The sequence below is a fragment of the Ochotona princeps genome, chromosome X, assembly GCF_030435755.1.
Source record: "Ochotona princeps isolate mOchPri1 chromosome X, mOchPri1.hap1, whole genome shotgun sequence".
In the NCBI taxonomy this organism is placed as follows: Eukaryota; Metazoa; Chordata; class Mammalia; order Lagomorpha; family Ochotonidae; genus Ochotona; species Ochotona princeps.
In genome coordinates, this window is record NC_080865.1 from 4,238,930 (window position 1) to 4,266,722 (window position 27,793).

At 37.5% G+C, this 27,793-nt stretch overlaps 1 protein-coding gene across 1 annotated transcript in view; it reads right to left on the reverse strand.

Moving 5' to 3' along the window:
* Positions 1-463: 463 nt before the first annotated feature.
* Positions 464-27,793, reverse strand: part of FAAH2 (fatty acid amide hydrolase 2) — a 60,460-nt gene continuing 33,130 nt past the window's right edge. Inside the window, exons 7-11 of the mRNA XM_004598280.4 lie at positions 20,864-20,981; positions 15,326-15,445; positions 12,299-12,410; positions 9,575-9,769; positions 464-1,044 (exon numbers count right to left, since the gene is read on the reverse strand). Coding sequence (XP_004598337.2) covers positions 869-1,044; positions 9,575-9,769; positions 12,299-12,410; positions 15,326-15,445; positions 20,864-20,981 — 721 coding nt within the window. The 3' untranslated portion in view covers positions 464-868. The remainder of the gene's footprint in view (positions 1,045-9,574; positions 9,770-12,298; positions 12,411-15,325; positions 15,446-20,863; positions 20,982-27,793) is intronic.

The following is a 27,793-nucleotide window of genomic DNA, read 5'->3' on the forward strand; positions in this document are numbered from 1 at the left end:
ACTATCTATCCATTTATCTCCTAATACTTCTTTTCTTAATTTAAATTATAAATAATTGTAGGCTACTTTACTTTAGTATTACAATTGCTTCAATTTTCCATTTTTAAATTTTGCCTTTTGAGATTTTTACATATCATCCTTATTTTGTTTGCATTTCCTAAGTTTAGGAATAATATCTATTCTAAGCTTATGAATTTTTTACTCAACCCTGAAGCCAGTTTTTTCCTCAAAGAAACTTCAGTTTCTTTTATTGTAAAATGGTATTTTAAAGTAAAAATCTGGGTGTTATGTTTCATCATTTTGACTGGGCTCTCTGACAGGTCAAAATACCTTTACATTTTTTTCTCTAACATTAGGAGGTTTTCTTTTTGTAACAGTATTACTTCAATTATCACCCCCAACTTCTAATTAGTCACACTAATTTGTGGCACAATCAGTGTGTAGTGTTGTACTTTGCCTTATCACTTTACTTCTTCTAACTGAAGTTCCTTTATACCATGATCGTCCTGGAAAGCATGATTGTCACAGTTTAAGCACTAATCTACTCTAACAAGTATCTTAACATCTCTCAAAACAATAAGTCTTCCCTCCTCTGATCTCCTTCCTGTATACAAAATAGATATCATTACAGCATATAAGAAACTATACTGCATTTGTCTATTTACAATTCTGCACTCTCCAGTGAAGTAAAGACAGGAATCAAATAGTCACATTTTAGTTAGGACCATAATTAGTGCAGAAAATAAAAATTCAAAAGTATAACTGGAAACTGTGGATGAATTCCCCACTTGCTTTTTATCTACAGCCTGCTAGAATGTAATTTCACACAAGCGCACATACACACAACTTGTTTTTAAGGAATGTCCTTCTAAAACTTTCCAGGGCAGACCCACCCCCCAAAACATTTCTCAAAGTACTGGGCCACAGCCAGGGTCAAGTGATCATTAAATGGTCCGGCTACAATCTGGATGCCTAGAGGAAGGCCTTTGGCATTCAGACCCAATGGGCACTGAGTCACAGGCAAGCCCAAGGCGTTGAAGACACCTGAAACAGAAAAACAAGAAATGTCAGAAATCAAAGTCTAAGATTAGAACTTATCTCCTCCTTTCACTCCACCAATAATGTGGATAACAGCTATGAATATATGATTACAGTTTACTATTTGACAGAAGACTCATCTGGGATTCTATGTGTATTCAATGGTTAAATTTTAGGAATAAATTTATAATAGGAGTTATGAATCATCCATATTTTAAATAAAAAATAACTGAAGAGCATAACTGAAGTAAAAAAAAAACTGGTTAAATAATATTGCCAAAGTTGCTTGGAGATTAAAAGCTAGAATCAGGATCTTAACACGAAATATAAATTGAGAACCTGAGTGCATTCTCAATACTTTGTTTCTAGCTTGTCTTTTTTTTTAAAGATTTATTCAGTTTATTACAAAGTCAGATATACAGAGAGGAGGAGAGACAGAGAGGAAGATCTTCCATCCGATGATTCACTCCCCAAGTGAGTCGCAACGGGCCGGTGCTACGCCGATCCGAAGCCGGGAACCAGGAACCTCTTCCGGGTCTCCCACGCGGATGCAGGGTCCCAATGCATTGGGCCGTCCTCAACTACTTTCCCAGGCCATAAGCAGGGAGCTGGATGGGAAGTGGAGCTGCCGGGATTAGAACCAGTGCCCATATGGGTTCCCGGCGCGTTCAAGGCGAGGACTTTAGCTACTAGGCCATGCCGCTGGGCCCTAGCTTGTCTTTAGTTGCATTTTCAGTCATGTATTCTCAAAGTTATAGGTCTTTTATTCAGTTACAAACATTGTATAACATCAATTTTGGCTAGTCCATAGCTGTAAATTGTAATTATCTGCTTCATTTGGGGTATTATAAAGCTTTGTTATAGCACAATTTACACAAAATAAATATTTCTCTTTCTAATGTTCAATCTGTCATTGGTAATAAGGTGACAGGTGTGTCCAACCATAGCTGCAATTAAGGTGTAAAATTTATATAATCCTCAAAATGAACAGTTATTTGTGATAGCAATCAGTTGGTTCCAGCAATCTAAGCAGTGAAAAAGGAATCCCATCAAGTCCTGGTACACTTTTTCTACCATATCCATGCCAGAAGGCAAGTAGAAATTCCAGAAATTATCTGTGGATGGAAGCACCTAGCCACATCCAAAGCCTATGGCCAAGTGGTAATCCTACTAAATTCCAGTTCCTTCATTCAGCCCAAGTGTGGGAGGCAAATACCAGTCCTAAGCACATCTTGTCTGCCTAACACTTGTGGTGAAGTGTTGACTCTACTAGCACCAGTGCTGTCTTTAAAGCCTTCCCTGGTTAACAGGCAAATGAATGTCAGTGGTAATCGAGAGAGGAGCATCTGGACCTTATAGAGTGGCTAAGTGGTGACCTCCTTGCCATTCATGGAGGAAATCATGCCCTAGAATATGTGAATAAGACAACATCTGTACCCACCTAATCTCGACATCTAAGAAGTGAACCAACTCAGCCCCAGAATTCTTATGTACCCCAAGTCTAAAAGGAAATAGTAGGTCAACAATTCATGTGAAGGTCAGTATCTAGGCCTTTACAACCTCACCAAGCCTCAGTGCTCTTCTTAAGCCCTTACCAGATCTGGAGGTGATATCAATCAGCATATGTGTCACATTTCAGAATACTACATGATGCTGTACTGCTGCACTTACATGTCAATGTAAGTCAGTGTTGACATACTTCATGTAGGCAATAGCCTTAGACATATCATCAGGAGAAAGTCTTTTACTTCAAAAGCCACCCTTAAGAGTCACTATCATGATGCAATGGTTTAAGCCATTGCCTAGTTATACTAACATTCCATGTAAATTCCTGTTTGAGTCATGGCTTCTCCACCTCCAATCCAGTTCCTTGAAAATGTACCTAGGAAAGCATAAGATGACCCAAGTACGGGGTCTGTACCCTTAACAGGAGACCTGGTTCAGACCCTTGGCTTCAGCCTGGCCCAGCATCCACTGTTGCAACCATTCTGGAAGTTCATCAGTGCATGGAAATTTTCTCTTCTCTTCTCCTCTCCCCAACTCTTCTCTTCTCTTTTCTCCTCTCCCTCCTCTTCCCTTTCCTTCTCTCCTCTTCCATTTCCTTCCCTTCCTCTTCTCTCCTCTTCTTTTCTTTCTCTTCTCTCTTCTTTTCCTCTCCTCTCTTTTTCTTTCTGCCCTCCACCCCATGTGTATGTGACCTTCACTCTTTCTACTTCTGCCTGTAAAATCCAGATATAACAAACCACCTTTGAAAGTCATCAGAGGAAACATACATCTGATATAGACAATGTAATCAATATTCTCATTATAACATAACACACATTTATATTTAAAGTGACATATGCCTCCAAAACACAAGCCAGTAGCAACAGACCCTAAAGATACTGAATAACACACACACACACACACACACACACAAAATGCATAGTGAGTGAAATGTGTTCATTATTTATGGTCTTTGGTTTTACTCCTGTGGAACAGTGATCTATTTCTTTCTCATTTTAATATGTTAAATTATTGTATTTGTATGAGATGAAAAAATTATATATATGTCACAGTACAGACCTAGGAGCATGGTGACACTTCCTACTCTACACTCCCTCCTGCCCACAGTCCACACCAACCCTGATTGAATTCATTATTTAGGGGGGAATCAAGTCTGTGGTTATAAACTGAAAGTGTGTTAGTGCAGAAAAAAAAGTTTTGAAGAAAGGAAGATGGGGGAGAGAAGGAAGGGTGTGAAGTATCATTATGTTTATAACCGTATAAAGGAAATATATGAAATCTATAGTATATACAAGTAGATTTTGAAACTGAAAGATGAACATAAATGAACCTCAGATAAATATTTTAAACAACCTCAAATAAATAAAAAATAACTCAATTGCATCAGAAAAAATATTTGAGAAATTCAGTTTGTAGACATTATAAAACTAAACAAAATCTTGAAACTGAAGATCAATTAAATGTAGAATAAAGCACTCATAATTGGTTTCAACAACAGACCGATTAAGGGGAACAAAGAATTTCTGGACTTGTAAAGAGGTCTTTTGAAAAAGATCTTTTAAAGTGTAGACAAAAAGATTTGAAAAGGAAGAAAGCCTTTGACATGTCTGTGTCATGATTACATGTACAAGTTTTTGTATTCCGAATGTTCCAAAAGAAAAATAGAAAGTAAAGCTCACAGAGGAACCATTTAACAAAATAATAACATAACATGTTATACATAACATCATATCATCTTAAATTAAGGCAAACATGTGGTATTTAACATTTTGGGATTGGCTCATTTCCCTTAGCATTATGGTTTCCAGTTTGGCCCATTTATGTATGTTATATGTTGTGTATAAACTAAAATTGAAATGTCGATGAGGTGGTCACAGAAGGTAGTTAAGAACTCGCATTTACTTTTAACATATTGGTTACTCATTACTATGTCAATTAATTCCATAATGATGTAAATTTTTGCTGATAGTATGTTGGAGCTTTTAATTGATCGGGATGATACTCTGCTGGCTCTGTCTTCAGACCAGAGAGGGTATACCTAAGAAGCCGTTGAACTTGACTGGACAATAAGATGCTGGACTCTATGTTTGGTATATGCTTGCAACAGGGGAATCTCAACTGAACTTGAACTGTGGTTATGCAACAAGGTGGAGGAATCCACCATGGTGGGAGGGTTTGGGAAGGGGTGGGGAGAATCCCAGTACCTATGAAACTGCGTCACATAATACAATGTAATTAATGAATTAAAAATAATAAATAAATAAATAAATAAAACAAAATAATAGCTAACATGTCTCCAAATCTTAAGAACATCATAAATATCTGTACCTAGAAAGGGGAAAGTGTGACTCAATTCCAACCATTGCAGACAACTGGAAAGTCAACAAGTGAATAGAAACTCTCTCTTCTTCCGTCTTTGCATCTCTGACTTTCAAATATATACGCATTTTTTCTTTCTAAATCCTTTTTGTTCTTCCTTTATTTTTACTTTTAAAAATTATTATTATCAATTTATGATACAATTCCATAGGCCCTGGGATCCCTTACCCCCTCCCAAAGTTCCCTTACCCCCACCTCCAGAGTTTCCCCATATTACTACTATAGTGTAGTTCTTCATAAACAATCATATGTCCATCATTGCAGGCATGGACAATGGCAGAGAGTCCAGTATTCTATTGTCAAATTATAGTTAACGGTTTCATTGGGAGTCCATCCTCGATCCAGAAGTAGAGATGCATTGCACCCTCACATCTTGATATGACAGTCTCCATTACACAGTTACTATACATCCTCTTAAATGAAGAGCCACAATACAAAATCAACAATAAGAAGAAATTAAAAATGCCATGAAGTTAAACATGTTACTGAATGACTAATGTGTCACTGAAGAAATGAAAATTAAGAACCTTCCTCAAGAAAATGATGCTCCTGTATGATCTATGAGTCAGTGAAGATTTTGAGGAAGTGTTTTGAATAGATGAAGCTAAATTTAAAAAAAATCCATGAGATACAGTTTCTGCTTATCTTTATTGGTGAGATATGTCTTCTGTAGGTAACAAACAGATGGGTTTTGCATTTTTAATGCAGTCTACTAATCTATGATATTTGATTGATGAGTTTAAGCCATTTACATTCAGGGTTAATATGAATGGGTTGTAATTTTGTCCTGTCATTTTATCAACGGGTTGTTCACTGATTTAGTCTTCTGTTGTTATTTTACTTGCATGCTCTTCACATTCGCCTTTGGTTTTGGTGGGTGCTATTCCTCTTCTCTGCCAAGAGAACATCTTTAAGTATCATTTGTAGGTCAGGTTTGGAAGAGGCATTTTTTTTTAACTTTACTGTGGAAGAATTTTAGATCATTTTCAAACACAAAGGAAAGCTTTGCTGGGTACATTATCCTGGGCAGACAATTTTTTGCTTTTAGAATCTGGAATATGTTGCTCCTATCTCTTCTTCCCTGTGGAGTTTCCTGTGAGAGGTCTCATGTGAGTTGAATTGGCATTCCTTTATATGCCAATCAATTTTTTTTTCATGTGCACATTTAAGGATCTTTTCTTTTGTTCAACCGAAGAGAGCTTGATTATCACGTGTCATGGTGAAGATTGCTTTTGGTCAGCCCTGTTGGGAGTTCTGTGCCCCTCCTGAATGTTGTTTCCCTAATTCTTTCTCTAGATTAGGGAACTTTTCCCTTATTATTTCATTGAGTAATCCTTTAATCCCAGCTTCTCTTTCTGCACCTTCTGGGACTCCCATCACTCTTATGTTGTGCCCTTTAATTGTATCTTTCAATTCTTGGATCCTTTTTTTAGCTTGATCCAGTTCTGCTTCCAGCTTTTTGTTTGTTTCCCCCTGGTGACAGGAAATATCTTCTAATTCTGAGATTCTTTCTTCTGCCTCCTTCATTCTATTTTGGAGACTCTCCACTGTACTTTAATTTGCTCCACTATATCTTCATTTCTAATATATCAGCTTTCATTTGATTCAGTTTCTGTGTGGCATATTCCTTAAATTCCTTGAACTCCTGCGTTATGTGCTTCTTGTTGTCGATAAGAAGCTTTATAACAAGTGTTTTGAATTCTGTATCCCCCATTTTTTCGACGTATTCCTCAGCTGACTCTGAGGCTAGTAAAGGGTTTTGCTCCTTTGCAGGGGGAGTCTTCAGTAATATTCCGTGTGAATTTGTCTCCTCTTTTGCTCTTGGTCATTGCTTCTCCCTGGGGCAGGTTTCTAAGCTGTGTCACCCACAGGTCTACAATTTGATTTTAATTAATTGATTTAATTAATTGGCTCTTTGTTTGCAGTCACTTGTGCCACTCCCTCCAGTGAGTTTCAAGTCATTTTTCAAAAGACAGGCACAAGCATCAGCCTTCATGGTTCACAATATAGCGAAATGTAATGTAGAATCTGTGCTTAGACCACATGAAAGTTTCAGGTGCCTAGCTATTCAACTGATGTTAACAGCTCATTATATTAAAACATCATAAAGGCAAATTTTTCTTAAAAGGAAATAATGTATTGTTCAATTATTACTGTGTGCTATAGGTGTAATTGACATAACTGAGGTATGATATTATTTTGCCACAGTTAATAAATGAAAATTTGATATTTACTCTAAAGCTGGAAACTATTTAAGTGACAGGACATCTGAGAAATGCTTCTGATACCAAGATCAATGGATTTCTTATACGAATTCTTTAAAAGGCTAGCTGGCCAACGTTGATTCTCTTGATAAAAACTGCCCAAGAGATTGTTGAGTACACACAACTGAATTTATTTTGTGGTTATCATGGAAAACCAGTGGGAGAATATGTTTGCAAGCTATTTCTTTTCATTCCTGGTAATCACCTTCACCACTTATTATGGCATAAGTAAGCTAAGGCAAATAGAAGAAAACCAGAAATTACTCCTAAAGACACAGAAATAAAAGAGGATATAGACAAGGTTCCAAAAATGGCAGTATGATATACGTACGTTGCTGATTTTAATTAAGCTTCTCCATGATCTTTCCACAGCACTAAACTCATGGCTCTTTTCCCAATTCTGCATTAGCAATTCAGGCTATCCGAGTAGTAGTGCACACTCTACCTACAATGTTCTCTATATACCATTTATGTCATGTAGCTCATAGAATTCCCAGAAACTGGATCATGCTTCCCTCTCCCTTACCACTTAATTTGTGTAATTCTTGCTCCTCCTTTAGGACCCAAGTTAGGCATTATTTTCTTCAGCCTTTTGCCATTGTATTTATTTCCTTGTATTGAAGCTCCTGGATTACAATTTTTTTTTCTTCTATTAAGCAGTGAGTTCATTGAAGGAAGAGAATATGTTTCATTCATTTTGTTACCTCCTTGTAGTCTGCTTCACAGCACATGTGCAATAAATTTCTACCAATTGTGGAGTATTAATAAGATAAAGATGTAGAAGGCAGTGCTCTTCAAGTGAGGCAGGCAAACAATGTAGGAGGGTTTAAGGATAAGGAAATCTTTAGTCAGACATTTCCAGGTGTGAATTTTTTTACAAAGCATAAGGACCACTATTCCATAGGAGGATAGACAAGCATTATAAACAGTGATCAAATCTCAAACAATTTCACACATACACATATTTTATACTCTCCCTGTTAGCTATCATACATCAGATAAAGCACAGTATTTATCTTTCCTGATCTAAGATTAGTGATCTGTAGTTGCATTCATGTTTTACCGAAGATAGGATTTCATTTACCTTATGGATGAATAACATCCCCTTGCACACATATCCCACATTTTCTTATTTGAGTCATCTGTTGACTACAGCAAGAAACCGTGAGTGTGAATTTGTATTTCCCCACTTAGGGACATCCTAGTTAAGTCCTCTATGTCATGAATCAGCTTTCATTCTTTGGCATGAAATTACCTGAGTACAAGTCCCAGCTCCAATAGAATAACACGTATTGTATATTGAAAAATGTTTCTTTTACCAATAATTGGTCTTATATCCACATTACCAAGTCTATGATGAAAGCTATGTAAATGTGTTCAGGACTGAACTAGATGCTGTAGTAGATGGAAAACCCCTAAACTGTCTGAAATTTCGACCTGAAAATATGTTGTGCCCAATAGCTATCTGAATTCTCTTGCACAGATTAAAATATTTTGCATATATTCAGAACCTGAAGAAATAGGTGATAGAAACTAAAATAGCATTAAGGCAGAAAATGCATCAAAGGCTTAAGAAACCGAAGGGGACTAACTGAAGTCAAGGAACTAGGGAGATTAAATATTATTTGATATCCTCTCCCACTCTTCTATAAACTTTACATTATTTACTTTTATATAAATTGCTTCATTTGAATAGACAGTAACTCTGCAAGATTTAGGTTATTTTTGCTTCCTTTCTTGTGAAAGAAATGGGTTCAGAATTATTGAATGTCTTTCCCAAGATATACAACTACATGAACTCAGGTATGGCTCCAAATCCCAAGCATACCGTATAGTTGTATAATAGAAATACATAATTCACACAAACATTTCATTTTATCTCAGAAAGTAACACACTTTCCTGGATGGTATCTTTAAAAAAAAACACAGAAATTGAACTATCTCATATTCAGAAAATGTCAGAATTCACATATCCATGGTTTGACCTTGGGTTCAAAACCAGTTGAAGCAAACAAACTGAGTAAAGAAAAAGATGAATTGAACATAGAAATGATGATAGTACAGGCAAAGACACTGTTCCCTGTAGAGTTACATTGTAACAGAATTTTATGAGAAATAACAGTTTGTGCAAAAGGCTTAATTTTGTTCAGTTATGTAAAAGAAGTATATTGTTACACATGCTCATGGTTCTTGTGGAGAGACCAGGTGCTAGCAAAATGTCTTTCAAACACAGCATCAGCCGCTGTTTACTGGAGTTAACTCTTAATCACACATTTTTCTATGTACATGTTTGAAGAATTTCCACCAACAAACTAAAATTATTTTCTTCTTAGGGAACATCTCAATTTCCTTAAGATTTACAAAATGGCAAGAATAAAATAAATTACCTGTATAGGCAAAATTGAAAGGTCTTGTCAGAGGAACATGGTGCTTTGGAGCCACTGTAGGATGTGAGGGATATAAAAACACACCATCATCACCGAGCATTTCCACCAGCTCTTTATGCAGACTTTCTTCTAATGCTTTAAATTTTATGTATTTCTCATTGTCATATTTGAGTTTTTCCTCCAACAAAGCCAACCCTAGAAGAGAATGATATATATCAAGTTAAGGCAATAACTTTAATTTTACATCTAAATATTCATTATCGTTTCTTACATGGCTAATATGTGTACATTATAGAATATTGAGAAAAAGTGATGAAAGAGAAAAGTTTTGAAGCCTACAAACACATATGAGCTTCACTGATCATTTGTTGATAACTTCTTTTAAATGCTTAGCAAACCCTATGTATACAGAGAGCGTGTCTAAATTTTCCTACATCATAACATATCTTGAAGATCTTTTACACCAACCACACAATCTTACACTGTGAATGCATGATACTTTCAGTGTAGAAATGTGTTATAAGGTTTCCATTGTCTTTAACTATAGATGTTCTGGGGGAACATAGGCAATTTTGCTAAACTTAAATACTACAGTAAGAATCTTCATACACAAAAGTCTTAGAAAATTGTGTAATAAATTTGTAATTTTAGAAGATTATATTTGGGCCAGAGTAGTGGCACAAAAATCTTAATTCTTTGCTTTAAGCACTGGCATCCTATGTGAGAGTTGGTTCAAGTCTTAGCTGCTCCACTTACAATCCAGCTCCCTGCTTACTACCTGGGAAGGCACCTAAGAAAGTCCCATGTCCCTGAACCCCTGAACCTGTGTGGGAGACCCAGAAAGAAGCTCCTGGCTCCTGGCTTCAGATCAGCTCAGTTCCACCCATTGTGGCCAACTGGAGAGTGAACCAACAGATGGAAGACATCTTTCTCTGTAAAATATGCCTCTCAAATAAATATAAATACATCCTTTTTAAACACAAAGATTACAAGAAATACATTTCCAAGTATTTATTTATTTCATAAAACATAAGGGGTATGTGTGTGTGTACACACATACAATCTTTCGAATTGGTAAAGTATATGCCATACATGACTGATACACCATTTAAAAAAAAAAAAAAACCTTGACTGATTCTTTGAAAAGCAGAGTGACAAAGGACATGTACAATGAGAGAAAAGGAGAGTTACCATCTGGTAATTCCATACCCAATTGCCCACAATGGCCCAACTGGGCTAGGTTGAATCTAGGAGTCAGGAAATCAATCTAGGGCTCCTACATGGTAGCATGGACACAATTACTGGATCCATGATCTCCTGATTTGAAGCATGCACATTAGCAGAAAGCTGCAATCTGCACAACAATCTGACAGGTGTGTGGATGTCAAAACTGGCATCTCATGCACCACAGCAAATTCTCACTTCATGATTAATAAATGTAACTTTTGTGAACCTAATGTTGCATATGTATACACACACACACACACATACATATATATATATACACACACACATCTATTTAAAGTAAAGTTTACTTATTGTAGGAATATCTTATTTCTCACTTTAAAGGAATACTTAAATTATATAGAAATAAGGCTTTTTAAAGATTTATTTTTTTGGAAACACAGATTTTATAGAGTGATTCAGAAAGGGATAGAAAGATCCTCCATCTGCAGTTCACTCCTCAAATGGCCGTAACAGCCAAAGCTGAGCTGATCTGAAGCCAGCAGCTGCTTTTACATCTCCCACACAGTTCAGCACCCCAAGACTTTGGGTCATTCTTTGCATCTTTTTAAAAATTATTTATTATTTTATTTTGATAATCTTTACATAGTTGATTAGGGCACAAAGGGTTAAGAGCTACAGGAAAGTGGGTAAGACCATTGTTTCCACATTATTATTATTATTATTATTATTATTTCTCTTGCAGGTTATAAGCAGGGAGCTGTATGGGAAGTAGAGTAGCTGGGACAAGAAATAGTGCCCATATGAGATCCCAGCACTTGCAAGAGGGAGGATTAGCCAATTGAGCCATCGTGCCGGGCCCAGAACAAGTTTTAAGAACATAAAACGTGGACAAGTACAATGCAAAATGATACTAATGCTAAAAATGTTCAAATATTACATATCATATATATATGCATAAATGAAAAACAGTGAATTGTGTGTACATTGTTAATGTACACACTATTAACTACATACTATTTGAGCTGTAATCATATATCGATTATGTTATTTTAAAAAGTTATGTCATTCCTGACAAATTTTGCAAAGCACATTTTGAATTATATAGAATTTTGTGTAATGTTTTTATTGTAGCATTTCAAGATCAAATATACATAAATTAGTTTCCTCTCTAGAGCACATTGCATATTTATGTGTAGTTAGAGTTATCAATGCAAGAGCAAATGATAGCAGCATAAAAACTAGATGGATAACATGGATTCGGGATCTAGGGATTGTGGGGAAAGGTAGTAATCCGACCTGTGCATCTTTGAAATAATGTGACTAAGAAATAATACAAAACAAAAGGTGGGAAAATGGCATAAGAATATGTGTTACATTATGGGAGGTGGGCATATACTGGAAATTGATTGCATTGTTTGAATATTGCAGAATTTCTTAAAGCACTGCAAGAGGTCCTTATCAGGATTCTTTTTAGGATAGAACTCTCTATCCTCCCTCAAAGACATCAAACCATTCTGGGAGAAATAATCTACTTACCAATGGAAGGGATAGTGTAAACTGACAGACCCATGCACCATTTGATCAGTTCCCACAGAGGGTTGATAGGCTTTCCATGATCACCAAGCAGATCCACAAATTTTATAGGTTCCTGAGATAGAAGACAAAAATCAACCTATAGGAGTATTTTCTCAGATTCTGTACTTTAGACAAAAACATGTATGGAGAATTTTGTGGTAACAATTTTCAAATCAACCATATTTATACCAATTGATGAGTGTATAAATAAATTCTATTGATAAAATAGGGTATTTTAAGCCCCAAATGGATCAATATGAATGAAACCAGAAACATCGTGATAGGTAAACATCATGACAAAGTACCAAAATACATTAGGTTAACTGCATAAAGTGTCAATAATAAGAAAATTTACAGAAATATAAAAATTAGTGGTTACTTAAAGCTTTGGAAGGGGGATTGGAAGATTGAGGAATGATTGCTAATAAGTATGGGATTTCTTTCTGCAGTAATAAAAATGCTCTATAATTAGTGGAAGGGATCTTCGCAGTATTGTCAATAAACTAAAAACTGAGTTGATTAATTTGAAAAGACAAATTTTATCGTATGTGAATGATATCTCAGTAAGTCTGTTGTAAAAACAAAAGAAGCTACGTTAGCATTAAAAAGTGTGGTTCAGAAAATGGACACATCTTACTTTTGCATTAGAAATTTCAAGTACTGATCCTATAATCTATTTTCTCTTAAGAGATGAAATATGCAAAAGTAGATATGATCATTGGTTCTGAATCATGTGTCATAATTCAAAGTTAGGAACCAATTGTGTGAGGGGACATGGCGTGGTAGTCTAGTGGCTAAAGGTCTCGCCTTGCACTTGCCGGCATCCTGGCTCGTATCCTGGCTGCTCCATTTCCTTCCAGCTCCATGCTTGTGGCCTGGGAAAGTAGTAGAGGAAAGCCCAAAGCCTTGGGACCCTGCACTCGCTTGGGAGACCCTGAGGGAAGCTCTTGGCTCCCGATTTCAGATCGGCTCAGCTCTGGCTGTTGCGGCCATTTTGGGACTGAATCAACAGATAGAGGATCTTTCTTTTTGTCTTTCCTTCTTTCTGTGGATCTGACTTTCCAATACAAGTGAATAAATATTTTTTTTAAAAGGAACAACTGTGAGAACCCCTTTATCACCTTTCAGATTTTTATTTGGGGACCAACTTAAAACAATTGAGACATTCGTCCCACCCACCTTCCTCCATACCTCAACTCTCCACAACCCTAATGAGAGACTCCCAATGGCATGAATCCCTCTCAACTATGTAAACAATAAAAAAAAACAAAAAATGTTAAAAGAGTTTCTCAATAAAGTTCTTGTTATGTTGCTTTAGTTTTGATCTAATACACTGATTATAAATTTAGACATCATCAGCTTGCATATTTACATTGAGGACATTGCAAGATGTTTTTAAAAAGCAATTGGTTCTTCATTTATTATAAATAAGGATGACCATAGATTATTTATTTAACTTAATGCAGCAGCAAAGCATCATTTGATTTTACTCATTAGTGAAGGGATACTGCATGCTAGGCACTTCCTATTTTATTTTTGTTCATTCATTCCTGAGACATTACAGATAAAAGAGGGATAGAGAGAACTCTTCATTTGCTGTCTCACTCTTCAAATGTTCACATTGGCTTGGTGGGCCAGGGCAAAGCTGGAACTAGAAATTCAATCCAGACTGATGTATCAGAATACATATTTAAACCATCAGCTACTGCCTACCACGAAGCTAGAATCAGGAGTGCAGCTGAGACTTGAGCACAGGAATTGCAATACATGATGCAGGAGTCTAAACTGTTACCTTCACTTTCAGGTCAAATGCTCACCCTATACTTTACTATTTTTGACACACAGAAATCCTGAAACACAGATACCATAGCTTCGCTTTACATGGAAGTCTCACTCAATATGACCAAGTTAGGAAGTGGCCTATTATTTGAACTTGGGTCTGCCACACTAAAGTTTACACGATCTTATTTCCCAATATGTGCATAAAAGTTAAGGCTGCAAAGTAAAAATTCTGTTACTTCAGAATGCCAAGTATAACTCATTTTCTTTTAGAGTTCATGGTTTATAAAACACTATTTTTTCCTATTAATCTAATATTAATACAAAGTGAACCAAGGAAAGGACAGTATGAAAAAGTTTGGTAATTATGGTAAGCATCTCTACTCATGATGAATAGTTTGATTCCCAATTATTTATACACACACACACACACACACACATATATACATATATATATACCTTTACACTATGATACTATGCTTTCTACCTTTTTTTAAACTTATCATGTCATGATATGTTTATATAGTGGAATGTTAAGCTTTGTAATGTTGAACTGAGTGTTCTGGTGATAACTTGGGCATAGAGGGAATCACAGGGAGAAAGTAAGAGGGGTTGAATCCCTATGCCAATTAAACTGTATTGTGGAAAACAATAAATAAAAATGTTTCACAATTATACACATGACCTTGCAATTATAGCAGATGCTAATTTGATGGTAAAGTACATAAAATGCATATAACTATATGATGTCCTTATCAAATCTACTAGAAACATTAGCGCCAGATGTTAACAACAGTTTTACTCCATAAGCTTTATGGAACCATAAATTCATAAGTTTTGTGAAAACATAAATTCTATGAGTACTCAGCATATGATATACTGGCAAATCTTTATGACAAGGCCATAACATATTTTCCTCCCACATGAAACACTTCTTAGTCACTTATCTACATAGTTAAAGTGTCTAGATTTTTCTAAGCATAAGGGGTATTACATTCTCACCAAGAACACGTTACCAGCATCCACACAGGATGAGCTCACCCTCTGCAACAATACAGTCATGTATGTATATATCAGTATAGCAGTCACCAAAATGTACTCTTTTAAACACTTCACTGCTTTCTAATTTTTCATATATGAAACTCAATATATGATTGACAATAGAAATTTGGTGTTCACAGAAAGAAAGTTAAAAAAAAAAGAGCATACCTCCCCATTACGTCCCTTTGCTGACATCATTGTGATCCACAATTGATAAGAATACTTCATTTGTTTCAATTTGACATGTTGAACTGAGGCTCCTAGAACATCTTCAAGGTGAGCCACAACCTTTGAAAACAAACATATTAAAAATAGCCCAATGTCATAGAAAGTAGCCAACAGAGTGTGCATTGCAAGCATGTCAGACTAGAGAACCCAGCCTCTCTCGTACTCGCTTTAAAATGCCAAAACATTGCAATATACAAACCAAAATAATTCTGTGAGAATAATACAAATCATGTAAGAAGCTACACTAACCCATAAAAATGTTTGAAAAACAAAAATTACACTCAAAATGATAAGAAATGTCATGGCATTTTCACTAACACTAGCCCAACCACATGTCTGACACAAAGCAGCATAGTTGAAAGAAAATTAGTCAATTATAGACTCCTCCCTGTTATTGAATAGAAAAAGAATAGAGCTTGTGACAAATCATTAACTTAATTGTAGGCAGTCTGAAGGACTTGTTTATTGTCTGAATTTGAGTGCTGACAAGAATAACTGTCAGCATATAGGTGGCATAGCTTAGATGTTAAGTTATAAAACACCCAGGTGCTTGTAAACACCAGATTACAGGTAGATAAATAAACACAGCAACAAAAATCCTGAGAATAAGCAGGAATAGGATGTTGCTGATTAAATCTCAGACAAACCACACTACCCGTCTTTTCCTGTAGACTTATAACTAGACTTAAGTCCCATGCAAGCCTCTAAATGATGAAAACAAAGCATGACACATAAGGAAGCACAATAATCTCCAAAAAACTTAACATCCCAATGTATTTCCATGAACCTCTTTTCATGCATTGCTGTTTGTATTCATCCTTTGAAAATGCCTTTTCAAGGGTTCATTGCGATTAGAACTGAGAGATTGGCAGCAATCCAGAACTGATGAACTATCAAAACTGTATGAGCAGGACCCTCAGAGCGCACCTCCCGTTGGGGATCTGGGATGGGTGGGAGGTTGGGTGGGGCTTTTCCCTTTGTTTTTTTCCCTGACCCCAGATACAGGGTAAAATGATATTGATGTGGAAACAATGGTATTACCCACTTTCAAAAAAAAAAAATGCCTATTCATGCAGAGAAGGTATTTCATAAAATCCAACACCATTTCATGCTCAAAACCCTAAATAAGACAGGCATAGAAGGAACATTCTACAACACAATCAAAGCAATCTACGAAAAACCCAATGCCAGCATCATACTAAATGGAGAAAGATTGGAAGCCTTCCCACTAAAATCTGGAACTAGACAGGGATGTCCACTCTCACCGCTACTCTTCAATATACTTTCGGAAGTCCTTGCCGGAGCTATTAGGCAAGAAAAAAAGAATCAAAGGAATACAAATTGGAAATGAGGAATTCAATTTATCGCTATTTGCAGATGACATGATTCTCTACATAGGAGAACCAAAAGACTCAGTCAAGAGCCTATTGGACGGTCCCAGCTGCGTGGCCTAGTGGCTAAAGTCCTCGCCTTGAACGCCCCCGGATCCCATATGGGCACCGGTTCTAATCCCGGCAGCTCCACTTCCCATCCAGCTCCCTGCTTGTGGCCTGGGAAAGCAGTCGAGGATGGCCCAATGTTTTGGGAACCTGCACCCGCGTGAGGGAGACCTGGAAGAGGTTCCTGGTTCCCAGCTCCGGATCGGTGTAGCACCAGCAGTTGCGGCTCACTTGGGGAGTGACTCATCGGATGGAAGATCTTCCTCTCTGTCTCTCCTCCTCTCTGTATATCTGACTTTGTAATAAAATAAATAAATCTTAAAAAAAGAGGCTATTGGAACTCATAAGAGACTTGGCAGAGTAGCAGGATACAAAATTAATGAACACAAATCTAGCACTAGTGAACGCAAATAATTCCATGGATGAGAAAGAAATTATAAATACAGTCCCCTTTAAAATAGAGAGGAATCTTAAATATCTAGGAATTAAACTAACTAAATATGTGAAAGACTTCTACGATGAAAACTATAAACCATCTAAAAAGGAAATAGAAGAAGACCTTGAAAAATGGAGAACCTTACCATGTTCCTGGATTGGCAGGATCAACATTATCAAAATGACCATATTACCAAAAGCAATATACAGATTCAACGCAATCCCAGTCAAAATCCCAACAACATTCTTCTCAGAAATAGAAAAGATGATACAAAAGTGCATCTGGAATCACAAAAGACCACGAATAGCTAAAGCTATCCTGAAAAATAGAAATCAAACTGGGGGAATCACAATTCCAGACCTTATGACATACTACAGAGCAGTGGTTATCAAAATAGTCTGGCACTGGTACAGAAACAGAGATCAGTGGAACAGAATAGAAACACCAGAAGGGAGCCCACACATGTATATTCAACAAATCTTTAACAAAATAACTGAAAAAAATCCAGGCAAAAATCCAGGTCTATTCAACAAATGCTGTTGGGACAACTGGATAGCAGCATGCAGAATTAAGAAGCAAGATCCACACCTATCACATTATATGAAACTTAGCTGTAAATGGATCAAGGACCTAAATCTGCACCCAGAAACCATCAAACTATTAAAGGAAAACATAGGAAGCACACTCCAAGATAGAGCAACAGGGAAAGACTTCTTAGAAAAGACACCAAAAGCAAAGGCAACCAAATCCAAATTGAACAAATGGGACTACACCAAACTAAAAAGCTTCTATTCAGCAAAGGAAACAATTAACAAAGTGAAGAAGCAACCAACAGAATGGGACAAAACTTTTGCATACTACACAAGTGAGAGGGGACTAATATCCAGGATTTACAAAGAGCTTCAGAAACCCAACGACAGCAAAACAAACAAACAAACAAACAAACAAACAAAAACAACCCTGTAACAAAATGGGCAAAGGAAATGAACACACATTTTTCAAAAGAACAGATTCAAATGGCTAACACACATCTGAAAAGATGCTCAGGCTCCCTAGCCATCAGAGAGATATAAATGAAAAGCATGCTGAGATGATATTCTGCCAGCTCTATTTTCAGACCAGGGATAGTCTCCCAATGAAACTGTTGAATTTATCTGGACAATAAAATGCTGGACTCTCTGCATGGTCTTTGCCTGCAATGAAGGAATCATGACTGGATATGAACTATACTACTGTAACAATATGGAGGAATTCAATACAGGGGGAGGGCTTTTTGGAGGGGTTGGGGGAATCCCAGAGCCTATGAAACTGTGTCATAAAACAAAATAAAAAAATTTAAAAAACTATGTTGAGGTACCACCCAACTCCAGTGAGACTGGCCTACATTCAGAACTCAACTAACAACACCTGCTGGCGTGGATATGGGAAGAAAAGCACCCTCCTTCACTGCTGCTGGGAGTGTAGGCTAGTACAACCACTGTGGAAATCAGTATGGCGAGTGCTTGGAGAATTGCAAATAAACCTGCCATATGACCCAGCTATCCTGCTCCTAGGAATATACCCAATAGAAGTAAAATCTGCATATGAGAAGGGGATCTGTAATCCTATACTTGCAGCAGCACAATCTACAATAGCAAAGACATGGAAACAATCCAGATACATGTCCAAAGAAGAGTGGTTAAAGAAACTGGGTGCATCTACTCCATGGACTATTATTCAGCTATTAAGAAGAATGAAATTATACCATTTACAACCAGGTGGTCCAAACTAGAGACCATTATGCTCAGTGAAATGAGTCAATCACAAAAGAACAAATACCATATAGTCTCTCTTATATAAGGAAAACCAGGATGGAAAGTGTAACTTCAGTAATCCGATCCATACTGTTCTTTGGTTGGTTGCTTGCTTTTTTGGCTCTATCCCATGTGTTTTGATGTTCTTTATTTCAGTTTGGTTTATTCCAAATAATTTCTTTTCTCTTGTTGAATTCATCACTGGTTCATGGATTGTTCAGTGGCATCATTTTTCCCAAGAGACTTTTTGTGTTTCTTTTTTGTCATCCATGTGTTGGTTACTCAGTGGCACATTTTTTTTCATGGTGCTGTAATTTGTTGTTGATGTTGTTGTGGCTGTTCTAACTCATACCAATTGTTGACCTTGTTTCATGGCTTCTCAATTATGGAGAATGTATAGCGATGCAGTACTGGGGTCTATCATATACAGATGTGGGGGAATAATGGAACATGCATCCCTGTTTTCAGACAAAAGACGGATTCCAAATGAAACTGTTGGACATGTGTAGACACTGGCATGCTGGACTGGCTGACATTGTCTGTACCAACAATGTCAGGGTACACTTAAATAAGAGACTGATAGAATTACGATTCCTTATGAAAGACTACACTATTGTAGTAAAATGGGAAAAATCTGTCGGGGGGTGAAAGTTTGGGGGCTAATCCTGGCCTATATGAAATTGTACCACATAATTCAAAATTCAAAATAAAAAAATATTTTAAAAATAAAAATAAATTAAAAAAACAGGAGAAACAAAAGATCTATGCAGCTTGAGAGGGAATGTGAAGGAATGCGACAAATCTAAACTTAGTGTCTTGTCAACAAACACTTCTAGACCAGTCTGTATATAAAGTAGTGATCCACCAAATGCTGAAGCTCCTTGGATACAGATATTGTTCTTAAGATAATGAGTTCAGGGCCCGGCTGCGTGGCCTAGTGGCTAAAGTCCTCACCTTGAACGCCCCCGGATCCCATATGGGCGCAGGTTCTAATGCCGGCAGCTCCACTTCCCATCCAGCTCCCTGCTTGTGGCCTAGGAAAGCAGTCGAGGATGGCCAAAGGCTTGGGACCCTGCACCTGCGTGTGGGAGACCCGGAAGAGGTTCCTGGTTCCGGGCTTCGGATCGGCGTAGCACCGGCCGTTGTGGTCACTTGGGGAGTGAATCATCGGATGGAAGATCTTCCTCTCTGTCTCTCCTCCTCTCTGTATATCTGCCTTTCCAATAAAAATAAATAAAAATCTTAAAGAAAAGACAATGAGTTCAAAAGTAGGGGGTCATCACTAGTTTTAACCTGCACATCAACAGTCATAGAAGGACCGAGACAATCCAGTGCCAGGTGTCTAGAATGAAAGCTGTAGGAGTAATACCACATCAACAAGATCTATGGGTGCCTGGCTAAACCAAAACATCAGGCAGCACCCATTCCTACGATAAATGAGTTCAAGAAACTTGTGTAACTAGACATACATTCTGCTCTCCTTTTCCTTCTAGGCATGCAGTGATCCACCCGAAGATCTCCTGGCTGGGCCAGTGAATAGTTAGCAAACAAGTGACACACAGGTTAATCAAATCTACATGAAGCATGGTTCCCCAAATAAATAAAAGCCACTGAAACAGTCACTAGTTTGTTTCTCTTTCTCATGGAGAGAAGATCCCTCTGGCTCCTGCTTTAAAATATTTCTACTTGTTTCCATCTTTGCTTTGGGCACTACACGTGATTCTGTTCAAATGTGGTCAAAGCCATACTAGAAACAGCAGGCATCTATTTAGCAAAATATGAATTCCATTAAAATTTTATTCAAAATTACCTTTTTCAGTGCTTCAATGATGTCTTGATCCACCTTGGATATTAAAAATGAGCCTCCATCATGCTCCATCCAGTAAAATTTCAAGTCTTTTAAATGTACCTTTGCATCTAGTTTTAACCTGCAGAGTATTAAGCAGAAGTCAGCATCAATAAATTATTTATATTCTTACTATTTTGACCCTGAAAAAAACCTATATGTCTACCATAGTTTTTTGATGATATAGAATTTTGTTGAAAAATTTTGATATACCTTATTGCAAATTTATATTTGTATTTAAGGATACTTCTCTGGCTGCAAGTAAGACACTTTTAGAATGGGTTAAAATTGAAAGTAGACTGAAAAAACAAAGGGTTATAATAGTTATCCAGAAAAGAAATGGTAATGCCAGAACTGACATTTTAACAATGGTAATGTAGAAAACTGTAAAGATCTAAGCAATAATTAGGAGTTAACTTTAACAGGACTCTGCTCTAATTAGTTGTAAGCAGTTAGAAACGTGGGAAATCATGGTTTAGTGATTGAGTTACTTGTGGTCCAATATGGGGCAAAATGGGGCATCAGTAAAGAAAACATAATGAGATCAGTTTAATACTGAGATGTATCTGAGACGCACAGTATGCAAGTTAATACATGCTGTAGCCTACATTAAAAGAATGAGCCGAAAACGTAGATTTACAAGTCATCTCTATGTGGGAAAGAACGAGTGGCACACATAGCTTTAGTCATCCTGGGAAGTAATACAAATTGAAGAGAAGAAAATAAGCCAGGATCCTAGATTAAATAGAACATGAATATAGGAGGAACCAACAAGAAATACAATAAAAGGTAAAATATACATATAGAAGCTATATTTAAGAAGTGTGCATGATTAAAGTCAAAGGAAAAAAATCTGTATCAAAGAGGAAAATATATCAGTAACGCTATTAGTTATATTATTGTCATGTATGATAGAAATTTAAAGTAACCATTATGATCAGCAAAAGAAAAATCAGGAACTTGGCAAGAAAAAAAAAATCAGTGGTAAAAACCAGTATGCACTTAGTTGAAAAGTAAATGAGCATTAGCGTTCGATTCAATGAATACAAAGCAATTTCTACAAGAAATTGGACAATGAGGGCATAACATGACACAGAATGTTACCTAAAGGACAATGTGGTATTGAAAAACTGTTTTGTGGCTTTTGTGATAAGAGTGTTAGGAATGTTTAATAACGAATAGAGGAGCATATATACAAGTATATGCATGCGTGAGTGGAGGTGGTGTGTATGTGAGTTTATAAATATTAAAGTCACGTAAGTAACAAAACAAAGATCTGAAAGACAATGAAAATATGAGATCAGGAACACAGTTGAAACCTTAGATAAGATATCTAAAGATAAAAGATCTAAAACATAATATATGTTCTCTATTAATACAAGAGGAGAAAAAAATAATGAATGACTAGATACCTAATAAAAATTTATAGTAGTTTTATGTGGCAGGAGGTGAATCATTGTAAAGGAGATGAAGCAATCAAAAGTTTTCTGCAAATAAGTAACACTTAGAAATAACATTTTTTAGAGACCCGGAGCTTCTTCTGGATCTCCTGTGCAGGTGCAGGGTCCCAAGAACTTGGCCTATCCTCCACTGCTTTCCCAGGCCACAGGCAGGAAGCTGAATGGAAAGTGGAGTAACCAGAACAAGAACTGGCAACCATACGGGATCCAGGCACTTGCAAGGGGAGGATTTAGCCAACTGAGCCATTGTGCCAGGCCCTAGAATAACTTCCATATAGAAAGTAATAGTTTCTATATTGAAAGTAATAAAGAACTCTATAGGGAAATAGGTTTCAGTCAGCACTGATGGTCCAGGAGAGGTTAGAAAATATGTGCAGTGAGAGCAAAAACAAAAACAAAAACAAACCTTGAAAGGTCCACTTTCAAGTGAACTCAGTCATGCTCAAAATGATAAATGAATTTTTAAAAATACACTATTTCTATTTCCAGATAAGATCTTTCTTTGCTTCTGTCTTCTCATTAAAATATCATTACAAGGGGGGAGGAGTAGAAATGGTCGATTAGGGTAGGAAAGTGTAGCCAAGAGTACAAAGAGAGCCTTGAGACAAGGTCAGGTGGAGCACAGAACTGTAAAAAGAAAATTGCCAGACGGCTGAATTCAGCTCCCTGGAGGCCACCACAGAGAAGAGGAGCTGCACAGACCAAGAGTAGCTGCTAAAAATGCACAAGGCTGCAGGTACCAACCCAGGAGGAAGGTGAGCTCATGTGAGCTACGGGAGGGCAACCCAACCCACAGACACAGGACAGGTGAATTTGGAGCCAGCACAAATGGAACAGGAGGACACAGACTCCCAGTGGGAGCCCCACAAAAATACAGTATCAGTTAAAAAGCTATATGACAAAACTGTTGAGGGGAGGCAAGGCTGAGAGGAAGCTCATAGCCTGATCAATCACACCCCAGATCAGGGCAGACACAGACTTGCCGAGCCAGCCACTGCGGAGTGAGTTGCTGGAGGGTGAACTGGCTGAGGGCAGGATGCAGGGAAGGAGGAAAGTTTGAACTCCACATCCCCAGGGTTTGTACCCTAAATCCCCTGAAGCCAACTGAGAGGGAGATCTGGATCCCCGGGAGGCAGAAACTGGGTCAGGATCAACTGCACGAATCCTAGAGTGAACCCCAAGAAAAGCTCAGATGCATTCATCAGCAAGTACTAAGACCCAGTAACCAAGACCCTATACCAAAAGTGTGAAGATCCACAGGGGCACGCACACACACAGCAGGAACCATCTAGTGGCGCACTTGTGCAGCCCTGGTACCACAGAAACTGGGAAACTATTGGCAGAGCTAACTTTCTGAGCAAAGCAGCAGCCCTTAGAGAGACATCAGCAATACATCCGCAGACCCTTGTGCTCCACAGACTGTGGACGGTACAAGACAAGCAAGGAATACTGCCCAAGCAGCTAAGGGAAACAACCAGGGCAGCACTGACTGCAGCGACTGAAAAGGAAGGCTCCCTATCCACAAATTTGGAAGCCACAAACACAATGTAAAGACAAAAATTGGCTTGAAGATAAAGGCTACAGATCTGAAGGGGAAAGGTGAACAGAAAAACAGAAAACAACATAAATGATGAAACCAATGTTTCACCCAAAAACGAGCAAAGGACCATCTCAGTCTTAGAGGTACAGGATGAAGACACTGAGGCTTTCCAAGACTAGGAATACAAATACAAATATATATATATATATATATATATATATATATATATATATATATATATATATATTCAGAAATAATGAGAAACAAAGACAAGAATTCAAGCAATTTAAGGAATATGTTACAACAGAGATGCAAACTATAAAACAGAATCAAATTGAAACACTTGAATTAAATAGAGCAAAACAAAAAGGCAACAGAAAGCCTCATCAACAGAATGGATGAGGCAGACACATCATTGTCAAGCTTCTCTCAACTGAACATAAAGAATATTCACTGAAACAAGCCCATCAAAGGATCAGATAACATATAGAGAAAAACCCAGAATAATGTATCCATCAAAGCTGTCATTTGTGTTTGAAATGAAATAAAATATATCCACAGCAAAAAGAACTTAGAAGACTTCACCAACACTAAGCCACCCCTAGAAACACTACTCAGAAAAGTGCTGAAGACAGAAAAACAGGAAGCCACACTCAAGGATGGCAACAGGGAAGATATTCTCGTTAAAGCCCACAAAGACGACAAAGTTAAACAGAGATCGCAAAAGAAAAATGACAGAAACCAACTGTAACCTATCAATATTAACTCTGAACATGAATGGCTTAAACTCATCAATCAAAGGACATCGCTAAACAAAATGGATCAAAAAGCAGGACTCATCTATGTTGCCTAGATACATCTAATCAACAAAGATACATGGAAGATGAAAGTGAAAGGATGGAAAAGAACATTTCACACCAACAGAAAGGAGGAAAAAGCTGGTGTACTCATTCTAATATCAGATGATATAGAATTCACCATTAAAACATGAAAAGAAATAAAGAGGAACATCACCTTATGATAAAGGGAACCATACATCAAGAAGAGGAGATAATATTAAATGTACACACAAGCTCACCTAGCTATATGAAGCAATTATTGACATACCTAAAGGGAGATACAGATGCCAATACAATAATAGTGGAGATCTTAACACCCATTCACATCGACAGACAGATCAATGAGACTGAAACTCAGCAAGGAAGCAACAGCTATCCACAGACAATAGAACAAATGGACTTAGTTGATATTTACAGAACTTTTCATCCCACGGACACTGAATACTTTTTCCAGGTGTATATGGAACCTTCCCCAAGTTGAACATGTTATAGGTCACAAAACAAGCTTCACGGGCCTGGCGCAATGGCATAGTGGTTAAAGTCCTCTCCTTGCACACGCCAGGATCCCATATGGTTGCCGGTTCTAATGCCGGCGGCCCTACTTCCCATCCAGCTCCCTGTTTGTGGCCTGGGAAAGCAGTCAAGGATGGCCCAAAGCCTTGGGACCCTGCACCCACGTGGGAGACTTGGAAGAGCTCCTGGCTCCTGGCTTCAGATTGGTTCAGCACAGGTCGTTGCGGTCACTTGGGGAGTGAACCATCGGACGGAAGATCTTTCTCTCTGTCTCCGCCTTTCCAATAAAAATAAAATAAATCTTTAAAAAAAAACAAGCTTTCCCAACTTTAAAAAGATGGAAATAATGGAAAATAATGGAGAAGAATCACAAATGACTACAAGCAATTATAAGCCAACAAATCAGAAGACTTTTAAGAAGTGGATAGAGGGCCCAGTGCGTGGCCTAGTGGCTAAAATCCTCACCTTGAACGTGCCCCGGGATCCCATATGGGCGCTGGTTCTAATCCCGGCAGCTCCACTTCCCATCCAGCTCCCTGCTTGTGGCCTGGGAAAGCAGTCGAGGACGGCCCAAAGCTTTGGGACACTGCACCCGCGTGGGAGACCTGGAAGAGGTTCCTGGTTCCCGGCTTTGGATCGGCGCACACCAGCTGTTGCGGCTCACTTGGGGAATGAATCATAGGACGGAAGATCTTCCTCTCTGTCTCTCCTCCTCTCTGTATATCTGACTTTGTAATAAAATAAATAAATCTTTAAAAAAAAAAGAAGTGGATAGATTCTTGGACACATAAACTGAGTCATAAAGCAACAGAAAATATAAATAAACCTATAACTGAGACAGAGATCAAAACAGTAATTAAAGCACTCCCAACAAAGAAAATCCCAGGCTCAGATGGCTTCACCACTGGATTCTATAAAGCATTCCTTGTAGAACTGACCCCAATTCTTCATAAACTATTCAAAACGATAGAATGGGAGGTAATCTCTATGAGGCCAACATCAACTTGATACCAAAACCAAAGACACAACAGAGAAAGAAAGCTATAGACTGATATACTTGATGAACATAGGATAGTAAAATTTTCAACAGAATACTAGCCAACAGAATATATCAATACATCAGAGAATTCATTCACCCAGACCAAGTGGGCTTGATCCCTGGCATGCAGGGATGGTTTAATATACACATATCTGGGGCTCGGCAGCGTGGCCTAGTGGCTAAGGTCCTCGCCTTGATCCCATATGGCCGCTGGTTCTAATCCCGGCAGCTCCACTTCCTCTCTATCTCTCCTCCTCTCAGTATATCTGACTTTGTAATGAAAATAAAATAAATCTTTAAAAAGAAATATACACATATCTGTAAATGTGATATACCACATCAAGAAACTGAAGAACAAAAATCATATGATAGTCTCAACAGATGCAGAGAAAGCATTTGATAAAACCAACACCACTTCATGCTAAAAACTCTAAGCAAGACAGGCATAAAAGGAACATTCTACAACACAATTAAAGCAATATGTGAAAAACCCAATGGCAGCATCATATTGAATGGGGAAAGATTGGAAGCCTTCCCACTAACATCTAGAATAAGCACCCCACCTTTCACCATACACAAAAATAAAATCTGAATGGATAAAGGATCTAAACCTACCCCCAGAAACCATAAACCACTAAAGGAAAACATAGTAAGCACTCTACAAGATATAGGTATATGGAAAGACTTCCTAGAAAAATCATCAAAAGCTCAGGCAGTTAAGACCAAAATAAGAAAATGGGACTACATCAAACTAAGAAGCTTCTGCACAGCAAAGGAAACAATCAACAAAATAAAAAAGCAACCAGCAGACAAGAAGAGAAATCTCTTTGCATACTACACAACAGAGAGGGAGCTAATATCCAGGAATATACAAAGAACTCCAGAAACATAACAATGATACAAACAACCCAGTTAAGAAATGGGTGAAGGAAATCAGCAGATATTTTTGAAAGGAGCAAATTCAAATGGCTAACAGACATATAAAAAAATGCTCAGCTCCCTAGCAATATGGAAATACAAATAAAACTGCACTGCAGTTCCACTTAACCCCAGTGAGAATGACATATAAACAGTCAAGTACCAACAACACCTGCTGGCAAGGATGTGGGAAAATACTACTGGTGGGACTGTAGACTGGCACAGCCGCTTTGGAAGTCAGTATGGACAATACTCAGGCAACTGAAAATTCACCTACCATATTACCCAGCAATGCCACTCCTGGGAATATATACAAAAGAACTGATACATACACATGAGAAAGCAATCTAAACCCTTATATTTACTTTTGCACAATCAACAATCACAAAAATATAAGAACAACGTATATGCCCATCGAAGGAGAACTGGATAAAGAAACTCTCTGGAATACTACTTAGCTATTAAAAAGAATGAAATTTTATCATTTGCAACCAAATGTTCCCAATTGGAAACCATTTTGCTCAGTGAAATGAAACAATTCCAAAAGGACAAATATGATATGTCCATTCTAATAGATTAAAACCT